Below are 20,272 nucleotides of genomic sequence, written 5' to 3' on the forward strand. Positions count from 1 at the left end.
GTGGATCAATCTTGTGTTAGGAGTAATGTAAGAAAAGTGAAGGTTATAATGAATGAAAGTTTTGCAGCTAAGCTTCTTTAAAGGGTTACTTGCATTCAAATTTTCACTTACCAAGCAATCATTAAAATTGAATAGAATGTTTTATAATATATTCGGTTATAAAGGTATCTGTATAAATTTAAAGAAATAATTTTAAAAAATGGGCTATAGTGGTGATGGAACTTACACAAAATTTATGCAGATAGCAATTAATTTTTTTTTTTTTTTTTCACAATTTGATAGTTACAATGAAAAGAGGGAAATTTGAATCTATTTCGTTAAAAACACCAAAAATTCCAACCAAATGGCAACATCCTAATCGTGCAAGTGAATTACATGACTACTATGTTTTTCTAATGGACCATGGTCCACATCCAATAATGCGTTAATACCTAACATGTGAGGGTCCAGTCAATAAAAAACGATATGTATTGCTTATGATATTGCTAATGTTTAGCAACCATTTTTAAGTGCTTATGCTCAGAAATTTCTGTTAGATCTCATAAAATCTTCACCATTTCCAAGTTCTCTTCAACTAAAATTTAGCAAAAGCGTATCTAAAAAATTCATTAATTAATTAATAATAGTAATGATAATCAAGTACTTTAGAACTTACTCACAGCTTCAACCAATTCCGTCTCCCCCTCATCATTAAACAGTGACTTGCTAAAATAATAAATCTAGGGACACAATTTTTCATTATTATTTTTGAATCATTAACATATTCTTCTGTTATAACTTATAATTGATACATAATAAAAATAAATTTTATGGACTATGGTGAAGAAAATGATCCTAATCTCCATTTGGATCACGTGAGAGAGATGTTGATCCATTTAATACAAGCTGAAATCTTTCTTATAATTAATAACAAGTAACAAAAGCCTAATATGCACAAATCTCTCCCTCTCTCTCTCTCTCTCCTATAATTAAAAATAACCACTTTGACCAACACAAGTTCCCCACACCTAGTCCTTCAAGATTCATCAAAAACAAAATGCTCTCTCTCTCCTATAATTATAAATAACTACTAAGACCAACACAAGTTCCCCATACCTAGTCCTTCAGAATTCATCAAAAACAAAATGGCATGCACTGGGAAAATCATCTTTATTTGGGGTTCATTCCTTCTTATATCCCTACTGAATGTGAATCGAGCACGCAACCTTCTTGTGGCCCTAGTTTGTAAACCTAGTAGCAACACTATAGCTTCAGGATTCATTCAAACTAGAGACACCCATTTTGTACTAAATGGATCCCCATTCCTCTTCAATGGCTTTAACTCATATTGGATGATGCAGGTTGCAGTGGAGCCAAGTGAAAGGTACAAAATATCGAATGTGTTTCGTGAGGCTTCAGCTGTTGGGCTCAATGTTTGCCGGACTTGGGCATTTAGTGATGGAGGTTACCAACCTCTGCAAATATCTCCTGGTGTTTATGATGAGCTTATCTTTCAGGTTATATTAATTGTCTTGCTAAAACATGTTTATGCTTGTATACATGGATTTTTTTTTTTAAGTTACAAGAATTGTTTTACATGCACATGCATTCCTTATTAGAATAATGGTTTAAGTATTAAAAAATTTTCACCATTTCCTAACCACTCACTTGAGCTTTTTTGAGTAATGAAATTTGTCATGGCCTTAGAACAAATGGTAATGGAACAAAAAACCTCTATTCTACTAGGGTTTTTTTTTGGTATTAAGGAGTATTTTACTTTATACTACACCAATTAGCCTATGTCATGTGTCTAATTTTTTTTCTTTTCTTTTAATACTTCAATTTTATAAAGGAAAAAAATATACATGTGACTAGTTGTAATTAATAGAATTTCCTCGTTGGGACAAAAGATTTTATTTGGTCATCTTGAATTTCAGTCATGTCCCCACTCTCTCTCTCTCTCATTATCCATTTAAAAAGTTAAAAACCACTAATTAGATAGCATCTTTGAAATGCTGATTACTGTCAATAATTATCAGGCACTTGATTTTGTGGTCTCTGAGGCAAGAAAGTATGGGGTTCGGTTAGTTTTGACTTTGACTAACAATCTCCAAGACTATGGAGGAAGACCTCAATATTTGCAATGGGCTAGAAGTGCTGGTGAGCCTGTTAATAGTGACGATGATTTTTATACAAATGCAGTCATGAAAGGGTACTACAAGATCCATGTTAAGGTATATTATAAGAGAACCAAATATATAAATGAATTACAGAGAACATTTTATTTGCACTAGTATTTTGTAGAAATAAAAACGATGTATGTGCTAACAGATTGCCTCATTTGTTTGTGTTTTTCTCTCTTTTGGGTCATATGTATATGCTTTTGTTTTGTCACAGAAAGTGCTAACAAGGCTCAACACAATCACTGGAATTGCATATAAAGATGATCCGACAATAATGGCTTGGGAACTAATGAATGAACCACGCTGCCAAGTTGACTCTGGCAAGACCGTAAACGTGAGCCATTGCACTCTTAATTAATTATTTAGATTTTAGAGCAATGTTAAGGATACAACAATTTTCATAACTATTAAAAGACTATGATTCACTTTCACTTAAGTCTGACACTATTTCTATTATGTACCAACATATCAGATCATGTCAGTAATTATAAAAAATGTTGTCGTTGGACTCATATTAAATAGTTAATTTTATAGATTACCTCACCATAGACTTATAACATTATGTTCAAACAGGTATGGGTTCAAGAGATGGGTTCCTATGTTAAATCCATTGACAACAAACACTTGTTGGGGATTGGCATGGAAGGTTTCTATGGAGACTCAATTCAAGATAGAAAGCAATACAATCCTATTCCTGGTTACGAAGTTGGCACAGATTTTATTACCAATAATCTCGTTAAAGAGATTGACTTTGCCACCATACATGCATATCCCGATGCTTGGTAAGTTCTGAATCCTCATGCACGTTCACTAGGAAAGGTAGAAGTTTTATGCATTGAATACAACTATTAAGGACATCTTTATAAGGCTAAAGAAACGTGTAATTCTCAATAGGCTTCCCGGACAGGACGATCACTTGCAAATAGCATTCATTCAAAGGTGGTTGACAAGTCATTGGACAGACTCAAGGACTATTCTAAAGAAGCCACTGATTTTTGCTGAATTTGGAAAATCAAAGACATATCCAGGGTTTAATATAAGCGCTATGGACTACTTCTTGAACATTGTTTATACAAACATCTACAACTTAGCCAAAAATGGAGGAACAATGGGTGGCGGTTTAGTTTGGCAAATCTTCACCGAAGGGATGGAATCGTACTATGATGGATACGAGATTGTTCTATCCCAAAACCCATCTACAACTAGTATCATTGCTCAACAATCTAATAAAATGACAAAACTTGAACATTCATTGAATAACCCACATGGTGATATATTTGAGCAGGCAAAACAACGAAGCACATGATGAGCTATCATTAAGTATATGAATGTGAAAAAATAGGAGAATATGAGAGCTTAGGATCAAGTCATAGGAACTAAGGTGTTTACAAGATGATTGAATGATAAAAAAGATGCAATGACAATACAAATGCTTTTTTTCCCCAATTTTTCTAGTCAGATGACAATCTTGAGCATTATGAGTCTTTGAATTAGCTACAGCAAATATCAAATACAAGCAAGGCACTTTGGTTTAACAAGAACTCGACTAGTTATTTTAACGTTCATCCAGACTACTTTTTTGAAGAATTTCATATTGTGGTTTATAATGGTTTTAAAAATCAGACCAAATCGGCCAATTTGATTGGGAACCAAGCACCAGTTCAGTTTGATTATACTAAAAAACCAAAAAATTAAAATAAATTTAAAAAATAAATAAATAATAAAATAAAATAAAACCAATGACCGAACGTTCAACCGTGGAAACTGGTTGAACTGGTTTTGTAGAATTGGAGGGGATTGATCTAGAAAAGTGGAGCTTTGCCAAAAAAAAAAAAAACTGTAATTTTCACAAATACAGGCTAAAAAACCATAACCAACAAAGATACAAGGCCTTGCAAAGGGCAACTGCATGGGGAGAGAGAGATCGAGCATCTAATGGCAGGCGCAGGACCTTCATCTCTTTAATTTGGCTTATGCCAATATTTAATTTGGCAAAAGTAAAACCAATCTGATTGGTCAAAGAAAACTAAAAGGAAAACTTTAATAAAGATTTTCCTTTTGGTCTTCCTTAACTCACGGGTGGATATCCGAAGTCCAAAATACTACTAATAGTCTAATACTACTAATTAACATGGGAGAGAATCAAGAATTGGTGATCACAACCAACGACCCTCTTGAGAAAGCCAAAATTAAGCTAGGAAGCACAACACAGGTACGGGTACAAGTACGACACAGCAACATGACAATTTTTGAAAAATTAGAAAAAGCGGAGATATGCAAATTAATTAATTATTGAATATAATTTTATTATATTTTTTACTATTGTTAAGCATTTATTATTTCACATAATTTGAAACAGATATTAATTTAAGAGCAATAATGACTAATAGTGTAAATTCATGACTAATAAATGATGTTTAGAGATTAGAATACAAACTAACAATAAGATCCGAAAGAGTAAGTAAAAGAGAAACTAGAAAAGTGTCCAAGGTTGAAACTAAAAAGAAATAAAAGATAAGTTCCCCTCTTGTGTCCCATAATTTTTCCAAAAAAAAAAAGAAAAAAGGAAATGGCTGGGACAAGCGTGCAGATGTGTCCTAGACGAGTCCGAGTCCACGCTTCCTAAAAAATAAGTAATCACAACCAACACCTTAGACTTTTAAAATGATGTTGAAATAGTAACCTATCAAACTTCCAACTTTATTATTGCCAAACCCAGTCATTTGGAGCTGGGACTGTTTTGAAGAATACACTATCCAGATATATATCAAAATGGTACAAAATTAAACAAGAAAAAGATTTAAAGTATATATTATGATGAAGTATCGTGGCTAGATCACAAAAACATACAAGCAAGGCACAACAAACCATTACATAACAAACCTTCTGACCTGCCCGAGAGCTGCTGCACTTGACTGGCATATTTATGGGAACTGGAACCTCCCAACAAATTTAACAAAATTCCTCTGGCAGCATTGGATGGCTGATCTACAAGGGCCAATCCACAAACTCTTCTTTCACTACTCTTGAACTAATAATAAAGTTACAACACCAACTTTTATAGCAAATCCAGAAGTGGTGGCTGTTCAGATTGTGATTTGGCATGACTAGTCCGAGAGGCTAAAGAGGCCCCCCTCCCTCTTCCTCTTCCCCTGCCCACAGCAGTTGATGGGGGTGGAGCAAGTCTAGGTGCAGACTGTTCATTCTTACTTGAAGCAAATATGGATCCAATATCTGTCGATCTCTTATCAGTATAAGTACCTGAAGCTGGTATACCCTGGCTTTGTTTCAAAAATGCAATAGAACTTAAAGGGTTAATACCCCCACCTCCCAGACTACCAGTAGTCAAAGTTGGGTTCCCTTGATTCTCTCTTATTGGCTCAAAAGAACTGTGAGAATTGAGGCCCCAATTGTTCATTTGGAAGTTCATACTGTTTGATGTACTTGAGACTGAACTAGACCCATATTTGTTGGTGGGCTGTCCCATTGTGCCATTGTTATACATTCCAGCCCCACTTACTGAGCCAGTAGGTCGCGGAGGCCAATCAGCAAAAGGATCTACATCATCAAAACTTGAAGTGGATGATGCGCCAGCATTCAATTGCTTCTCACCATCTTCTAATTGGGGGGTAACTGCAGAAGACACCCGAGGAGGCCACTCAATATCAACTGGAGGACACGACACAGCTGTTTGATGACTGGATATTGTGGGTATCATCAAAGATTGTGACTGCAGTGAAGTTACTTGAATTGGTTGAAAACCCAGAACAGGGTTAGTGGAGGGATTGTTGTTTGTAGAATTTTGGAGGGAAGTCGCACGTCCCTTTGTGGTTGGACCCCAATCTTCATCCCATACAGGGCTGCTCTTCATTGTAGAGTTGACAGTTCCACTTACTTTGCTTAATGATTCTTGGGACAGAAGCCCATTAACAGAAGGGGAAGGTTTTACTTCCGGGATTCCAGAATCAGTCACAGTAACTCCCCGCTTTTCTTCTATCCTCCTGTCATAATATCAAGAAGCCATAAGTGATTTCATCACAGCCAAATTTGCCCACACAACACAAGCAAATGCATGGGCGTGGAATATAGCAGTACCTGAGAATATCTTTGACAAAGAGCATATATTTAGCAAACTGCTGAACATTTAGCTGTTGAGCTGTAAGAAGAGGCGCGAGTAGCGGAAGGACATGCTCCGCAACAAATTCTACTCCATACTGAACAAGATGAATTTAGCACCATGAAATGAGCAGTAATTCTACTTAAAAAAATAAAACCATGTACTACTCATGGACATTCTAAAGCAATACAAAGTATAAGTCTCGTATTGGGGACCATTACCTGCTTAAGTATTGAATTTGCAACACCAAGGGTACACATAAGGGTAGGAGGAGAACGGTCAACAGCTGTACAACGTCGAATTGTTTGCAAGATTTCCAAAACAGCATGTTTATCAAGCGTGTTAACCAACTCTCCTAAGCATAACAATGCATTAACTCTAACCTGTCAATGGAAGTACACCCAAAGGTTGAGAATAAAGTTCATACTTTGGCAAAAAAAAAACAAGATAATTATGTAACAACACAAATACTTTGTTCAAATGGCATTTGAACTATCAAAAGATTTAAGTGCAAGCAATGAGTTCACATCACTAATGAATCTACAAAAGCATTAAATTAATAAATAAAAAAAATTGTGGGGAGGGGGTTTCAAGTGAAGTGATAGCCCAACAGTAATGGCATCTTTTGTGATGTCCCATGTCTATGGTTTGAACCCCACCTCCACCCCTCCTCCCCCACCCCCACACACCCACACCCCCCCCCCCCCCCCGCACCCCAACCCCAACTACTTACCTATCTCAAAAAAGGAGTGAACATTGTATTTATAGAAAATTTTACTTTATTCTTTCCCTAAATGCCATGGAACTTCTTAAATTACAGGTATTAGAAGTTAGAATTTAGATGTCCAATTAGAGACATGAAAGACTTGAAACCCAAGACCTTACCCACCACCCTTTCTTATAGGGGGAGGAGGTGTTTGAGCCAGAGATCATTGGCACAAGTCTTCCTTTCTCTTATTTCTATTTCCAGACCTGCTAAGGAGTTTCATAGATGATGAAATAAACAAATGTTTTGTTTTAGTCTATAATAGCAATTAAACAATCACCCACTGATTGATCCTACACTGGATTAATGTATCAGACAAAAAAGGCAATACCAGTGACTTAGTTAAATCTTAACTTATAGCTCTTCAACCAATTAGTTTTAGCATCCATAACCACGTTTAAAAAATAATTTGATACAAATGGTGACAGCTTTTGGAATAACTTCTGATAAAATTAATTTCATGTTTTTTCATATATTTAAGTTCTTTCTGTCTAAATGTTTACTTCCTCTTGAATTTGTTTCTAATGGCAATAAAATAAACCACAGCACACCCTTGGTGCGATGGTCACTCTACAAATGTAAGTGTTTGTGAGGTGTGGGGGGCAAAGGCCGGAGTTCAAGTCTTCAAGAGAAAGCTTCACACATATATACATTTAGATTAAGCTAAAATAGAATTTCTATCTTGTATAAAAAATAAAAAAAAAATGGCAATAAAATAAACAATTCAGCTATAGGAAATTTAGGAGACTCGCCAAACTTTGTCCAAATACGCACACGTGCACACACGCACACACCAATGAGAAGTGCAGAGTGAGTAATACTTCTAAAAATATGTTGCAGAGTGATTCCCAAACATAAGCTAAATGATCGTTGGTGTAATGCACGAACATATGCACCAGTTCTGTAGTTATCTCGGTACAATAATCAAAATCAACATTACAGTAGAGTTTCTGCCAACATGCAATGTTCTTAGCCAAGGTGGAAACCAGGGGATAAGAAGTACTGTTGTCAATATTCAGTAATCAACTTTCAATTCAGCCAATATTCACAGCAACTCCGTACAAGAAGAGAACAAAACTTTGAACCACGGTGGTCAGATATACCACCACTTTGACAAGATATGATATAATGGAAAAACATGTCTATCACAATCTAATATGCACAATGATGGCCAAATAATGTAAAAAATTAAATAAGTAATATACTCACCGCAGCAACTGTTGTTTTAAGAGCTAAGCCATGAATGCGAGGCAACATTGCTTGTTTCACTAGCTGGCAAGAATGAAATATATACATTTCCATTAAAATCCGTGCCTCCCTCATAAAGCATGTTAGTAAGAAGGGATATAATGTTTAGTAATATTATGTACTTTTTATGGAAAAATCAGAAATATAATATTCTTCTTTTTTATATATAATATTCTAGATGCTATACACTTTTTTGGGGGGAGGGGGGTGGTGTTTATTTGGGGCTAAGCTTTGACAATTGTATACTAAGTTGTAGAACTACATATAACAAAAGAATTCAATAGAAAAAATTCAGTAAATGCAAGGGCCATCAGGAAAAGGCACCATACCCCTTAAAGTTTTAATCTTTGTCCAAATTGCTTCAAGAAAAGCTTCAAAATTATACTTTAATACTCCAGACTTTTTGGTGGTTATATTTGTCCTTCAGGATCTTTCCTAGCTCTAGAGAATTGAGAAAAAGTGACCTGGTACCAACACTTGGGTTTATCCTCGTTATAGAAGTGCTAAGCAAGATGATTGATAAAGCAGTTATGGGTGGGAGACTATTAGCTTTCCAAGTGTTGGGAGGGGATAGAGGTAAGATGGATATGTTCATCATTTAAAGATGCTGTAAGTACTATCATTTTTGACAGAGCTACTGGTTCACATAAGAGTTAACCACAAGGGAAACAATCGGCTAAGGACCACACCTCAAGAAGCAGAGTTCACTAGTTCAAATCTCCACTTTCCGCTCTCCTTGTGGCCAAAACTTATTTATCAGGAAAAAACAAATTAATATGAATCAATCACATTAGAAGGTTTCACATGTTAAGTTGTAACCAGATTGAGGGAGAAATTGGGAAAAAAGTAAAATAATGGTAGTGAATTCAGTTACTTACCTATGAATCTTTGGGTTCATCTCTAGGGTCTTATTGTTGCATTTGTATTGAGGATTTAAAACAAATGGATTTGAAGAACAATTACTAGTATAAATCTTTTTTATGAGTTTGCAAACACATGCATTGAGGAATTTGATCTAACAAAAAAAATTGTGATGTTACAGATTTAAAATAACATAATGCACCTAACCACTTCAAATCCACCCTTAAATTTCATCAACAAATTATATGTCCTTCTATATAAGTGACAGTCACCTGAGGATCAAGTTGCTTTGCAAGGGACGCAGATTTCCTCAAAACTTCCTCTTGTATTCGAGCATCATTTTCATCATAAGCCCGAATGATCAAAGGCAGGACATGTGCTATTAAGTGCTCCTGACTAGTCTACAACAGTTACAAAAAGAGTGTATCTTAATTGCATAAGTTCGCTGGCTATACCTGTACAAGATGAAAAGTGAAATCCAGCACAAACACCTAACTTTGCTTATATATCTGAAAAAAAATTATATATCATGTTGCTTCAACTACATAAAAGAGAAAATTTCATAATGAGTGAACCTTTTCACAGGTTATTAGTTTGAAAGGTACAAACATCTAACTACCAAATTTTACAAGTGCCAATAACTTCTAAATTCATTATAAGCACCAATAAAGAGTTATATAAATTCACTAAAGTTTCAGGAAAATTAATATAGAATTGTTACAAAATCTTTCAAAGGATTAACATTTTATTTTATTGAGCTAGAACATACCACCTCACCCTCCAACTTGTACTTACAAGAAGAGGAGGTGCAATTTGAGCTAGAATCATTAATTAAACATATATAAATAAGGGGCATCCCATTATCATATGATTACTAAGATATATTATGATTTGAACATGAAATCTTAATCAAACTCAATCCCAGCCACCAACTGCAACTTGGGAAAGCCTGATAAATTACTATTTTGTTCCCCCAAAAGATAGGAAGGGTGAATTTAATCATTTAACTATTGTTCTAATACTCCCCCTAATGTGTGGGCGTAGGCTTGCCATGAGACCCAACACATGAAATTTTAATTTTTAAATGGGAGGTAGAGAGTAGACAAGGTTCAAACTTAGGACCACCTTTTTTCATACCATGATAAATTACCACTAGTCATGGAAACTTAAACGGATAGGAAGGCTAAAGCCATCCTGCTGTGTAAAGAGAAGGTTGGAGATAGCTTCAGCAGTAATAGTATAATCAAATGAGGTAAACTGATGCAGGGCATTTCACGTAGTTGCATCCTAATCCTCTTGTAACTAATTAGTTAGTTAGATGATTTCTTAAGCATTGGCCAATAGGATTTGGACACTAGCATCTAGAAGGCTGCCAATGCCAAACAACTAGTATAAGCACCACATTGTAGTTACTTTGTGATCAGTTTTGAATGCAATTACACAGATTAGCCTAGTGCTATTTTCAAGAGATGGATTTCTCTTAAGAAGGTTTGTCACATCTTGTTCCTTGTTCTAAGCACCTCCCATTTCTCATTCAATTCTAAGCCTAAACAGAAGCCACTTAGCATCCATGCATCATAAACCCACTTTGAACATAAAATAACAACAGATCATTTTTTAAAGTAAGAAAAAAAAAAATATATATATATATATATATATATCTTCTAACTAACTGCAACAACCAGAACAGACATGCCAAAGTAATTAAAGAACTACATTTTAACTTTTATACACATATAACTGCATGCATCTCCTAGATGATTTAATACCTTCAATGTCACCTACATGTTATCAAGAAACACCCTCAAAGAAATTAGGCGCTAAACTCATGGCCCTGAGTCCACCAAGTACTATTTTGTATAGAGCAACTCATCTCAATCACTTGCATCCATTTCCATGCGCTCAAAGAGCTTTAATTTAAGTGTTGTAGTTGATTTTTATTATTTTTTTGGATAAGATAGTTACCTTGTTGATTATAAGGTCAGCACGCTTCACAAGCAGCAATAGCGTCTCGCCTGCAGCAGTACTTAATACAGGAACAAGGGACGGTAGCGTTGATAGTTCAAAATCATTTTTATCCTACAATTTTTTGACATGAATCAAATTTTCAAGTAAAACATCAATTCCTGATCAAGATAGATAACACATACAAGATATTCAGTACATATCCATATCCTTTAATCTTTCTATTCATACGACAAAAACATGATTGAGCTCCCTATGCAAAACTGCTTAGTATGCAAGCGATTATAAGTTCCATGCCAAACTCTAATCAACAACCATACTAAATGCCTAACTTTTTTTTTTCACAACACAAATGCACAGCAAACATGACTCTCCATACCACGATATCAAGAAAGATAATAAAATCAAAAGAATAAAATGTAAATAGATAATCGTCAGCATCATTGAATTTTAGTTTGACATCTTCTCCCAAACTAAAAAACAATCAAGATAGCATGCTTGCCATCAGTGGTTTAATAAATTTATAGGTGCTACCAAAACATCTATCCCGTAAGTTAATATCAAATTATCAATAGTTACTTTCCTGGAAATAAGGGCATGATTTTTTCTCAAAACAAGAGCCCATGCATGGAAGACAAATATGAAATAACGGGAAAATAAGCTTTAAGGATTTAAACCAGGATGAGATCAGCAAGCATGTAAAGAACTCATGTCCTAGCACGACCTTTTAAATTTTCTGGCGCATTTGATTTTTGCAGATTATTGATAAATATTTAGTCTATTCAGACAAGATGAATAGATGACATACTGAAGAAAACAATGTAGAACAAGACAAATTGATAAATTAACCTCAACCATTTTATGGTTGTGGTAAATTTCAAGGCCTCATATCAAATTAAAAATAATTAAAACCTTATATCATGTAAATTTGCAAATTGTTAAATTCAAAAGCATGAATACAAATAAATAGTACCTGAGACTCTGCTATCGTGAGAACCATGGGCAGAATCATTGGTTGCATTACCAAATTTCGAAGCTCTGCACAAAGAGGAGGTAATACCTGCACAAAAAATAATAAAGAATTAGTTCATAAAGCTTTTTGATGCATTCCAATTACTATGCTGCCCACTAACCTCAACATCCTAGAATCTGCACTAAATCAAAAATTGTAGTATATTTAGTATCACAACTGAAATCACATTTATAACCAGATTTTCAGACTCCATATTGTAACTGAATTAGGTCACTCAACTTTAGTACAGAGTCTTAGCAAACTTCCAGGTAAGTATAAAATTGTCTACAAAACACGGCTGGTTTCTGTTTCTCAACATATCTTGTTTTCCAGATTCTCAAAAATCAAGAAAGATAAATTCACGTATAAATACTCAACAAAGACGTCTATAAAATGGGGGGTAAAAAAAGAACTAAAAAACTCAAACCTTATACCGCAATACACGGGAGTCAAAATCTTTCCACATATCGGATAATGCTTTCAAGAATTCAGACTTTTGCATGTTGTCTCTTTCCTGCAAGAAAAGAAGATTATCACCAAAGAGGTTCTATTTAAACCATACTTTTCTTATTCAGCACAGCACTCTGGGGTATCTCCATCCCAGAAGCAAGTTTTATGCAAGTACGTACAAGCATGTGGTCGAGGAAGCGAAGAGCACGCAACCTAGTGTCATTCCGGAAAAATGGAGAACCTGCAAAAGAAAGACAAACAATGAGTTAAGTGTCAACAGTTCATTTAATGACAAGTCACACTAATAACCCAAGACCGGCACATTTCATTCAACTAAGCTTAAGTATGACCAGGACAACCCATTGCTAGCCGTAATGGAAGGGTTCTTTGGCATGTCCATGAAAAGTATTGTCTCCATAGAGAGTAACAAGACCATAAGTCAAGACAGGAACAACTTCATAACTCACTGCCATATCTAATTGATGGATGATCTACTAATGGTCCATGTCTTCCATGAATAACCATGGAATTCTGAATCATAATTGAATGTAAATGCATTATTTTCAGTCCTTTAACATAATCAAAAAGGGGAAAACAGATCCATAGGCTTTTCAGGGGTATCTCATATTTAACTAAAAACTTCCAATCTAAATCTTATAGTTTTTTTTTTTTTTTTTGGGATAGGTAATAAGACTTTTATTAAATAAAACGAACATCATGTTCATGATGCTATCTAAACCTTATAGATGGATTGCAAAGTGAAAACTGAAAAGAGAATATCTAAATATCCAAAACTTTTAAAAAGGTCTCCCCCATTAAATTGCTAGTGCCAAGGAACTCCTTGCCCCTTTCCATCATGATTTTCTTTTTCCTCTCTCACAATATAGTCCTCTATTTTTCCATATAGCAATATTGTGTACTGTTAAATTTACAACTCATTTACACCAACATTAATTAAAAACAATTTTGAGAGGTTATCAAAAGTTTAACATCGTAGGGCCCATAAGGCTCATGTTGTACCTGTAAAATCCATTGCTGTTGGCCTAAAAGACTCGTTTGCAGAAAGCATTCTTTGCAGGTCAGGAACTAACTCTGGTGGAATGGAGGAGAAAGCTTCATTGGATAAGTAAGTCAAGGTATTCATGTACTGCAGAAAAGGAACACAAGAATTAAACATCTTTTTTTTTATATAAGTTAAACACAAGAATTACCCATCATTAGCTTAAGACAGAATTATAAAATTTTCAACAAGCTGATTCTTCTCATTCAGATTTTGTTCAATGCTATTTTTTGGATAAGTTCATAGTGCTAAAAATTTTACAGCTGGTATATTATGCTTATGATTCTCTTGGTTATATTTCTAAGAATACAATGAAAATAAAAAATAAAAAAAAGGGTAAAGTGATTTGATAATGTTCTCATTCTATGCTGACTAACTTATACTAAGAAAAACTTCAATGGATGATGCTTTTTGCATGCCTATAAACCATGTTGAGTCTGTTGTTTAATAGATTCTTTGAGATACAGACACATCTTACAAATCTAGCCAAACTGTAGAAGGCAACACGCAGGTTGCACCAGCAATTCCCAGCATAAATACTTTTGCATCTGGGTACATCTAGAGTACAAAGTACACGGTTCATATCTCCCCCTAATGAAGTCAAAAGATCAAATTTCTGACAACTGAAACCATTTTGGGCCACCCGATCTCCCAAAACAAGATGGGCATAAAAAGAAAGGGAAGGGGGGGTGTGAAGGCAGAGTCCAACATATATCATTGGAGTCCAAGGCTTCTCAACTCTTCAATTGAAATTGAAGCAAGGAACCTCTAACTATGATACTCAGCTCAGCTACTTCGATTTGAATTATCTGGAGGATGCCTTATATATACATCCTATCTAAAAGATAGACAATCAAACCTATTTCTCGATTCAATAGAAGCCCAAAGAGATGAATAGGGTCCCCAATATTTGCAGTGAATCCCACGCTTAAGCAGTCATGCATTACAATAAGAACTGCCAATTCTCTGGCAAATACAGCCCTTTTGATCATTTCTTCGCATGTTCTTGAGGCTGTTCAAACAGACACAGGTCAACTAAAAGGTATTCCCATCACAACTGGGGTTATGGGTATTCAGTTTATGAGGGGTATTATGAGATTAACAGAGCTTTAACTCCTACATTCTATTCAAGTCTTCAATTTTTAAGTTTGTCTAGCATATCTTGAGCTCATCAACAACAACCCCCCCCCCCTCTTGTCCCAAAAATTTGGGGATTTCTTATTTGTCATTCTATCTTATCCAAAATACTATCTATCACCTACTTAATTAACATGTCCTTTTTTAGTACTTATACCAATCTTATTTTAGTCCATTTTCTACATCTCTCCATTCCCTCAACTTGAATTAAATCACTCTTTCACTGGTGTACTAAAAACTCTCTTTTGAACGTGACTTGACCATCTGAAGTGACCTCTTTCAGATTTTTAATATTTTATCAATAAAATTCATTCCCATGTTTAAATGAATTTCTTCATTTCATGAGCATATTATGTCTTAATAGCACAACATTCAGATCATATATCTTGAGCTCGTCCAATTTCTAAAATTCTACACGTCACACTCACACATATCTTTCCAAACCTGCTCAAGTTGCAAAAGTCCAAGGGGTTCAATGAGTCACAAGCTAGACCATCTAAGAGAAAGGTTGCCAATTTACACAATTAGAGACCAATTGCATAAATCTGTATAAATGCACATAAAGAGGGAAGTAGCAGCTAAAAGGTAAGAGAAAACCTCTATCCACAGATAGATTAGCACACAACCATAAATCTCTTGATATTAGAAAATCAAAGCTCGATTTAAGGTATAAGTAATAATGACGACCTGAAAGAATTTAGACTTCTAAATTACACATACCATCTTGACATTGTTGTTGCAGTTGAACAAAGGCTTTCGAGCTATCAAGTGGTACGCAAGACAACCAAAACTGAAAATATCAGACGAACATCCACCTGAAGAAGCTTTGCTCCGAACATATTCAGGAGCAGTGTAATTCAGTGATGGCTGAAGGGGTAGTACAGAATCTTCAACATCATATTCCTGTACAATCCATAATATGTATCAAGACTTGCACACAACAAGCATTACGTAACTCTTAAAATTGTAAATGAGCTCTAAATAAACATTAAGCGCACAACAAACCACTTCAAAGTTGTAGTCAATACAGCTGCTTTGTGGCAAACATGTCAATAGGGAAGAAGCAAACAAGTAAATATAGGTAGAAGAGAACATTCACGAATTCATGAACAGTGTAAGCAAGAATCACAATGTATAAGTATATATTTGCCCATAAAATACCATAGAAAACATATATGATCATATCACTTCTCTAAAAGATTAACAAATCCACATGAATTCATATAAAGTATCTACTAACAATTACTTAACCCAAATAAAAATCTACTAGAGAAACCAGAACTCAGGTATTTTAAATAATAAAAGAAGGAGCCAGGCAAAATCAAATTGAAGGTTCTTTACTTCCTAATCCAGTCAAAAATTTCACTCACAGCATAATGGAAAGCCGGAAAATTTGCCATATCGCCTGAGGCTTGATCTGTTGAAATTGCAAAACCAAATCCACCAAGCTTCCAAGCTCCACTTGAGGTAATAAGGACATTCTGCAGAGTATGAACTTCATAATTACACATTCATATCCAACATCTCATGAACCCAAGCTAAAAGAACCAACACCAGAAGCTTTTCACAAGTATTATGATTAAAAGATTCCATACATGTAAAAACCTAATGCAAGAGATCAAGTAAATGAATGCATATAAGGAATATTTTATATTATACATCTTTAAATATGCATAAGATATGAGGACTGAACTTGCCAAAGTTATAATCTCATAAGCATTTTATATCATTCGCACTCATAAAATAATTATGCTTATCCAAAATACAAAGGCTCCTAAAAATTCCAGAGCATTTGTTAGAAGTAGTGAGCCACTGAAGACCAGGTTATAAAAGCATCTAAAGTAATAAATTATTTTGATATCCAATAAAGTTGTTCTTTCTTGGTGATCTAGTCTCAAGATAAATCCTAAAAAACCACTATGTTTTTCTTCAGAACAACTTGGGGAAAATAAAAGGGAACACAGATAAATATGGAACTCCAACTTACACAAATTATCACTGCCACATGGCTAGAAATTAAAAAGAGAGAGAGAGTAAATAAGATTTAACCTCAGGTGATATAGCCCGATGAATGAGACGTGCATTGTTATGGAGAAAGTCCAAGGTTTCCGCCATCTGGAGCAAACCATGCTTCACCTCCAACAAGCCCATTTCCTGCAATTTTTTTTTTTTTTTTAAAATGTCCCTATGTCAGCAAACTAGATAGAACATAGTGCACAACCTATAGCCTGAAGAATACGCACTTTTTTTCAGAATGGCATTGAGAATCACATTTCATTTCAAACCTTCATATGGACATTCACTAAATCACATAGAAACATTATAATTCTTCAAGTGAGCATTCAATAGCGCTACTCAAATCTTTTCAAACAAGCATTCTTTTTTTTTTTTTGAAAGTTCTTTTCAAACAAGCATTCACTAAATCAGATTAAAAAGAACCATCAAAATCCTTCAAAATGGGGGAACTCATAAATCGCATGTAAGCTCTCAAATTTAATTCACTTCAAGTGGGCATTCACTAAATCACATAAAACCATTAAAACCCTTCCAATGGACTAAATCTATATAACTATAAGCTCTCAATTCCAATTACCCATTAACTAAATCACATAGAGACATGCACTTAACTCTTCAAATTCAAACCAGCATATACAAAAAACAACATATCTCTCCAAACCTTCAAAATGGAGCATTCACTAAATCACAGAGAAACGTCAGAACTCTTCAGGCAGACATTCACTAGCACAACTCAAATTCTTTCAAACAAGCATTCACTAAATCACAATTAAAAAAATAAAACTCAAAATTCTTCAAATGGCACTCACTAAATCACATATAAAGCTCTCAAATTTAATTCAATTCAAATGGGCATTCACTAAATCACTTTAAACCATTAAAGCCCTTCACATTGGGCACTCACTAAATCACATTTAAACAAAATTTTTAAATTCTTCAAATGGGCATTCACTAAATCCCATAAAAGCTCTCAAATTTAATTCACTTCAATTGGGCATTCACTCTAACACTCACTAAATCACATATAAGCTCTCAATTCCAATCAAGCACTAACTAAATCACATAAACACACATTCTTCACTAATTCACAACCTCTCAAATTACAAACTACATTCAAAATTACAAAACCAAAACAAAAAACACACAAATTAGTGAATTACCATTCCCTTGAGCTCCTTAGGCACTTTAAGCACATTCTCCACATCCCCAAGCGCATTCGCCACCGACGCGAAAAGCGGCTCCGTCACCATAGCCATGGCATTCTTACTCTCATCAAAAGCCTGCACCACGTGCACCACCCCAGGGTGCCTCAGCCTCACGAGCCTCGCCGCATCCGCGCGCACCAAATCGAAAAACCCGTCCTCCGCCGCCTTCGAGAGCCCCGCACGCGCGCGTGCCTCCGACAGCGCCTTCTTGTCGAGCACCCACACGCACACCACCGGGTACTGATGCGGGCGCGTGGAGTCACGCGCCTTAGCGGAGTATAGCCTCCAAGCTAAACCCGGACCCGCCGACCCGATCGGGTCCAGAAGATCGTAGTCCTGGAGCGGTTTCGGCCCGGTGACGTCCTGCACGGTGGTCTGTACAGTCTTTTCGATCACCGCCGCTGTCTTCGCTAGAGCTTGCGTTAGGGTTTTCATATTCAACGACATTTTTGGTTTTGGTTTTCCCTGTTTGAATTTTCTATAAAATCAAACTAATTTCATACCAAAAAAAAAAAAAGAATTGGATGAATATTTGACAATTTTGTGAATTTGTGAAAATATAGCTAAAATTAGAAGAAGAGGGAATTGAGGTTTCCTTCGTAGATCAGAGGGGATGTATTGTTTCCTTTCTCTCTCTCTCTCTTTTTCTGTGGAGACTGGGTGGGTACGAGAGCGAGACTGGTTTTTTTTTTTTTTTATTTAATTTGATTTTTCTTAATTAATAAGTTTTGGTTTTGGGCAGGTTTTTCTGTTTTTGGTTTAGAAAAATGAAAAAATAAAAATAATTGTCTGTGTGGATTCATTACTTGTGATTGCTCTTTTCCGTTGGCTTAGGAATTTTTTAAATCCTGTTTGGTTTAGGTGAGATGACACGATCACACGTGGGAGCCACTAGTACTTTACTAATGTTGGGTATAGTTATCAAACGTGAATCTTATCGTAAATCGATTTTTAATTTTTTCGTATTATGTATCGTATCGTATTATGTATAGTAAGATACACAAACACTTAATAAAATTTATAAAAAATTATAAATATACATATATAAATGATATATTTATTATAAATTTTGAATATATTTAATTAATAACTAATTTATTCATCACTTATGTAATAATATTTGACAAGTTAACTAAATAAATTAAACAAACATTTATTCATAACATACACATTCAAATTACTTAAATTCAAAAATGATAATATATTACAAATGACCTAAAAATAATAATTTATTTTTGTCATATTCATCAAATTATCTAGTCAACCCCATCTAAATCAACGCTGTCATTATATTTATAATTTTGCAAATTTATTTATTTATTAAAATTTTCTTCATTGTCATTCGTCATTAATATTTACTGTCTCTTCTTGTTCTTTTTATTTTAATAATTTTTTTTAGTTTTTTTTTTTTTTTTGGCATTCTAGTTTCTTGGACTTGTAACGATAACAATAAAAAAAATTAAAATAAAATTTTAAATATTAAAGTGAAAGATAAGTGTGTACCGTGTAGTTCAATGGTAGGAGAGAGGGGAAAAAAACTTATAAATATGTTATTTTAGTAGGCAAAATTAAGTAAACTAATAATTATGTGTTAAAAACAAGTCTAACAACTTGTTAGATTCAAATAAAAGTACAAATTTTAACAAAAAATTTTATTTCAAAGTATTTGTCTATGTTTCATACGATACGTACAATTTTACGATATGATACGCACATTATATCGTACGATTCATGAACACTTATGATATGCCGATACGATACGGAATTTTTTATACACGATATGATACTGACAACTATGCTGTTGGGCTTGCTGAATTTAGGCCAAGGCCTCAATTTAAGAAAAATTTTCAAGGATGAAAATATATTAGGATTTTTAGTTTTTCACTTATAAAAAGGTTTTAATCACGTGAATTTTGTAATAAGTTGTGTAACTTATTTAAATAATATAAATGAATAGTCTTATTAGTTTCATAGTTTTTTTTTTTTTTTAGAGATAATTACAATATGCTGCTAATCTCGCAGCTTGAACCCTTTCCTCCCTAAACCCCCAAACACTTTTTGCATGGGGAAGTGTCAATTCAGTTACAAGGCCTTTGTCTATTAGTTTCGTAGTTCAAAACTAAATTTATTCTTTTACTAATACTTTGGGGGGGGGAGAGGGGGGGGGGGTGAACTTGATTCCGGACTGAGGCCCAGGTCATACTTTAAGAGATGGGTCAGGCCCAAAAATGTAGATAAGAGCAAGAACGCTAGAGGAATAAAAGGTCAATTTC

General features: G+C 34.6%; 2 protein-coding genes across 2 annotated transcripts; one reads left to right on the forward strand and one right to left on the reverse strand.

Annotated features, from left to right (window-relative positions):
- The first annotated feature begins 1,110 nt into the window (after positions 1-1,110).
- Positions 1,111-3,501, forward strand: LOC115959540 (mannan endo-1,4-beta-mannosidase 5-like). Its single transcript, XM_031077978.1, has 5 exons — positions 1,111-1,496; positions 2,019-2,213; positions 2,377-2,496; positions 2,736-2,944; positions 3,057-3,501. Exons 1-5 carry the CDS (start codon positions 1,125-1,127, stop codon positions 3,466-3,468), a joined length of 1,308 nt encoding a protein of 435 aa, XP_030933838.1. The 5' UTR covers positions 1,111-1,124; the 3' UTR covers positions 3,469-3,501.
- Positions 3,502-4,832: 1,331 nt separating this feature from the next.
- Positions 4,833-18,704, reverse strand: LOC115959539 (SCY1-like protein 2). The gene is made up of 14 exons (XM_031077977.1): positions 17,955-18,704; positions 16,828-16,932; positions 16,149-16,259; positions 15,499-15,681; positions 13,602-13,728; positions 12,761-12,822; positions 12,559-12,645; positions 12,093-12,179; positions 11,120-11,233; positions 9,427-9,555; positions 8,255-8,317; positions 6,501-6,662; positions 6,258-6,376; positions 4,833-6,163 (listed from the first exon to the last, which is right to left on the reverse strand). The coding sequence occupies exons 1-14, from the start codon at positions 18,444-18,446 to the stop codon at positions 5,221-5,223; spliced, it is 2,784 nt and encodes a 927-aa protein (XP_030933837.1). The 5' UTR covers positions 18,447-18,704; the 3' UTR covers positions 4,833-5,220.
- Between the last annotated feature and the right edge of the window lie 1,568 nt (positions 18,705-20,272).

The sequence above is a fragment of the Quercus lobata genome, chromosome 9 (genome assembly GCF_001633185.2).
Source record: "Quercus lobata isolate SW786 chromosome 9, ValleyOak3.0 Primary Assembly, whole genome shotgun sequence".
NCBI lineage: Eukaryota > Viridiplantae > Streptophyta > Magnoliopsida > Fagales > Fagaceae > Quercus > Quercus lobata.

Bases quoted from the DNA above. Each gene is read 5' to 3' on its own strand.
- LOC115959539 (XM_031077977.1), bottom strand. From the start codon at position 18,446: ATGTCGTTGAATATGAAAACCCTAACGCAAGCTCTAGCGAAGACAGCG. The intron at 16,260-16,827 runs GTTAAATCTTAT...CATACTCTGCAG, and splicing joins ATCGGGCTATATCACCTGAG to AATGTCCTTATTACCTCAAG. The intron at 9,556-11,119 runs GTAACTATCTTA...TAACTGTTGTAG, and splicing joins CTGACCTTATAATCAACAAG to ACTAGTCAGGAGCACTTAAT.
- LOC115959540 (XM_031077978.1), top strand. From the start codon at position 1,125: ATGGCATGCACTGGGAAAATCATCTTTATTTGGGGTTCATTCCTTCTT. The intron at 1,497-2,018 runs GTTATATTAATT...AATAATTATCAG, and splicing joins ATGATGAGCTTATCTTTCAG to GCACTTGATTTTGTGGTCTC. The intron at 2,945-3,056 runs GTAAGTTCTGAA...AATTCTCAATAG, and splicing joins CATGCATATCCCGATGCTTG to GCTTCCCGGACAGGACGATC.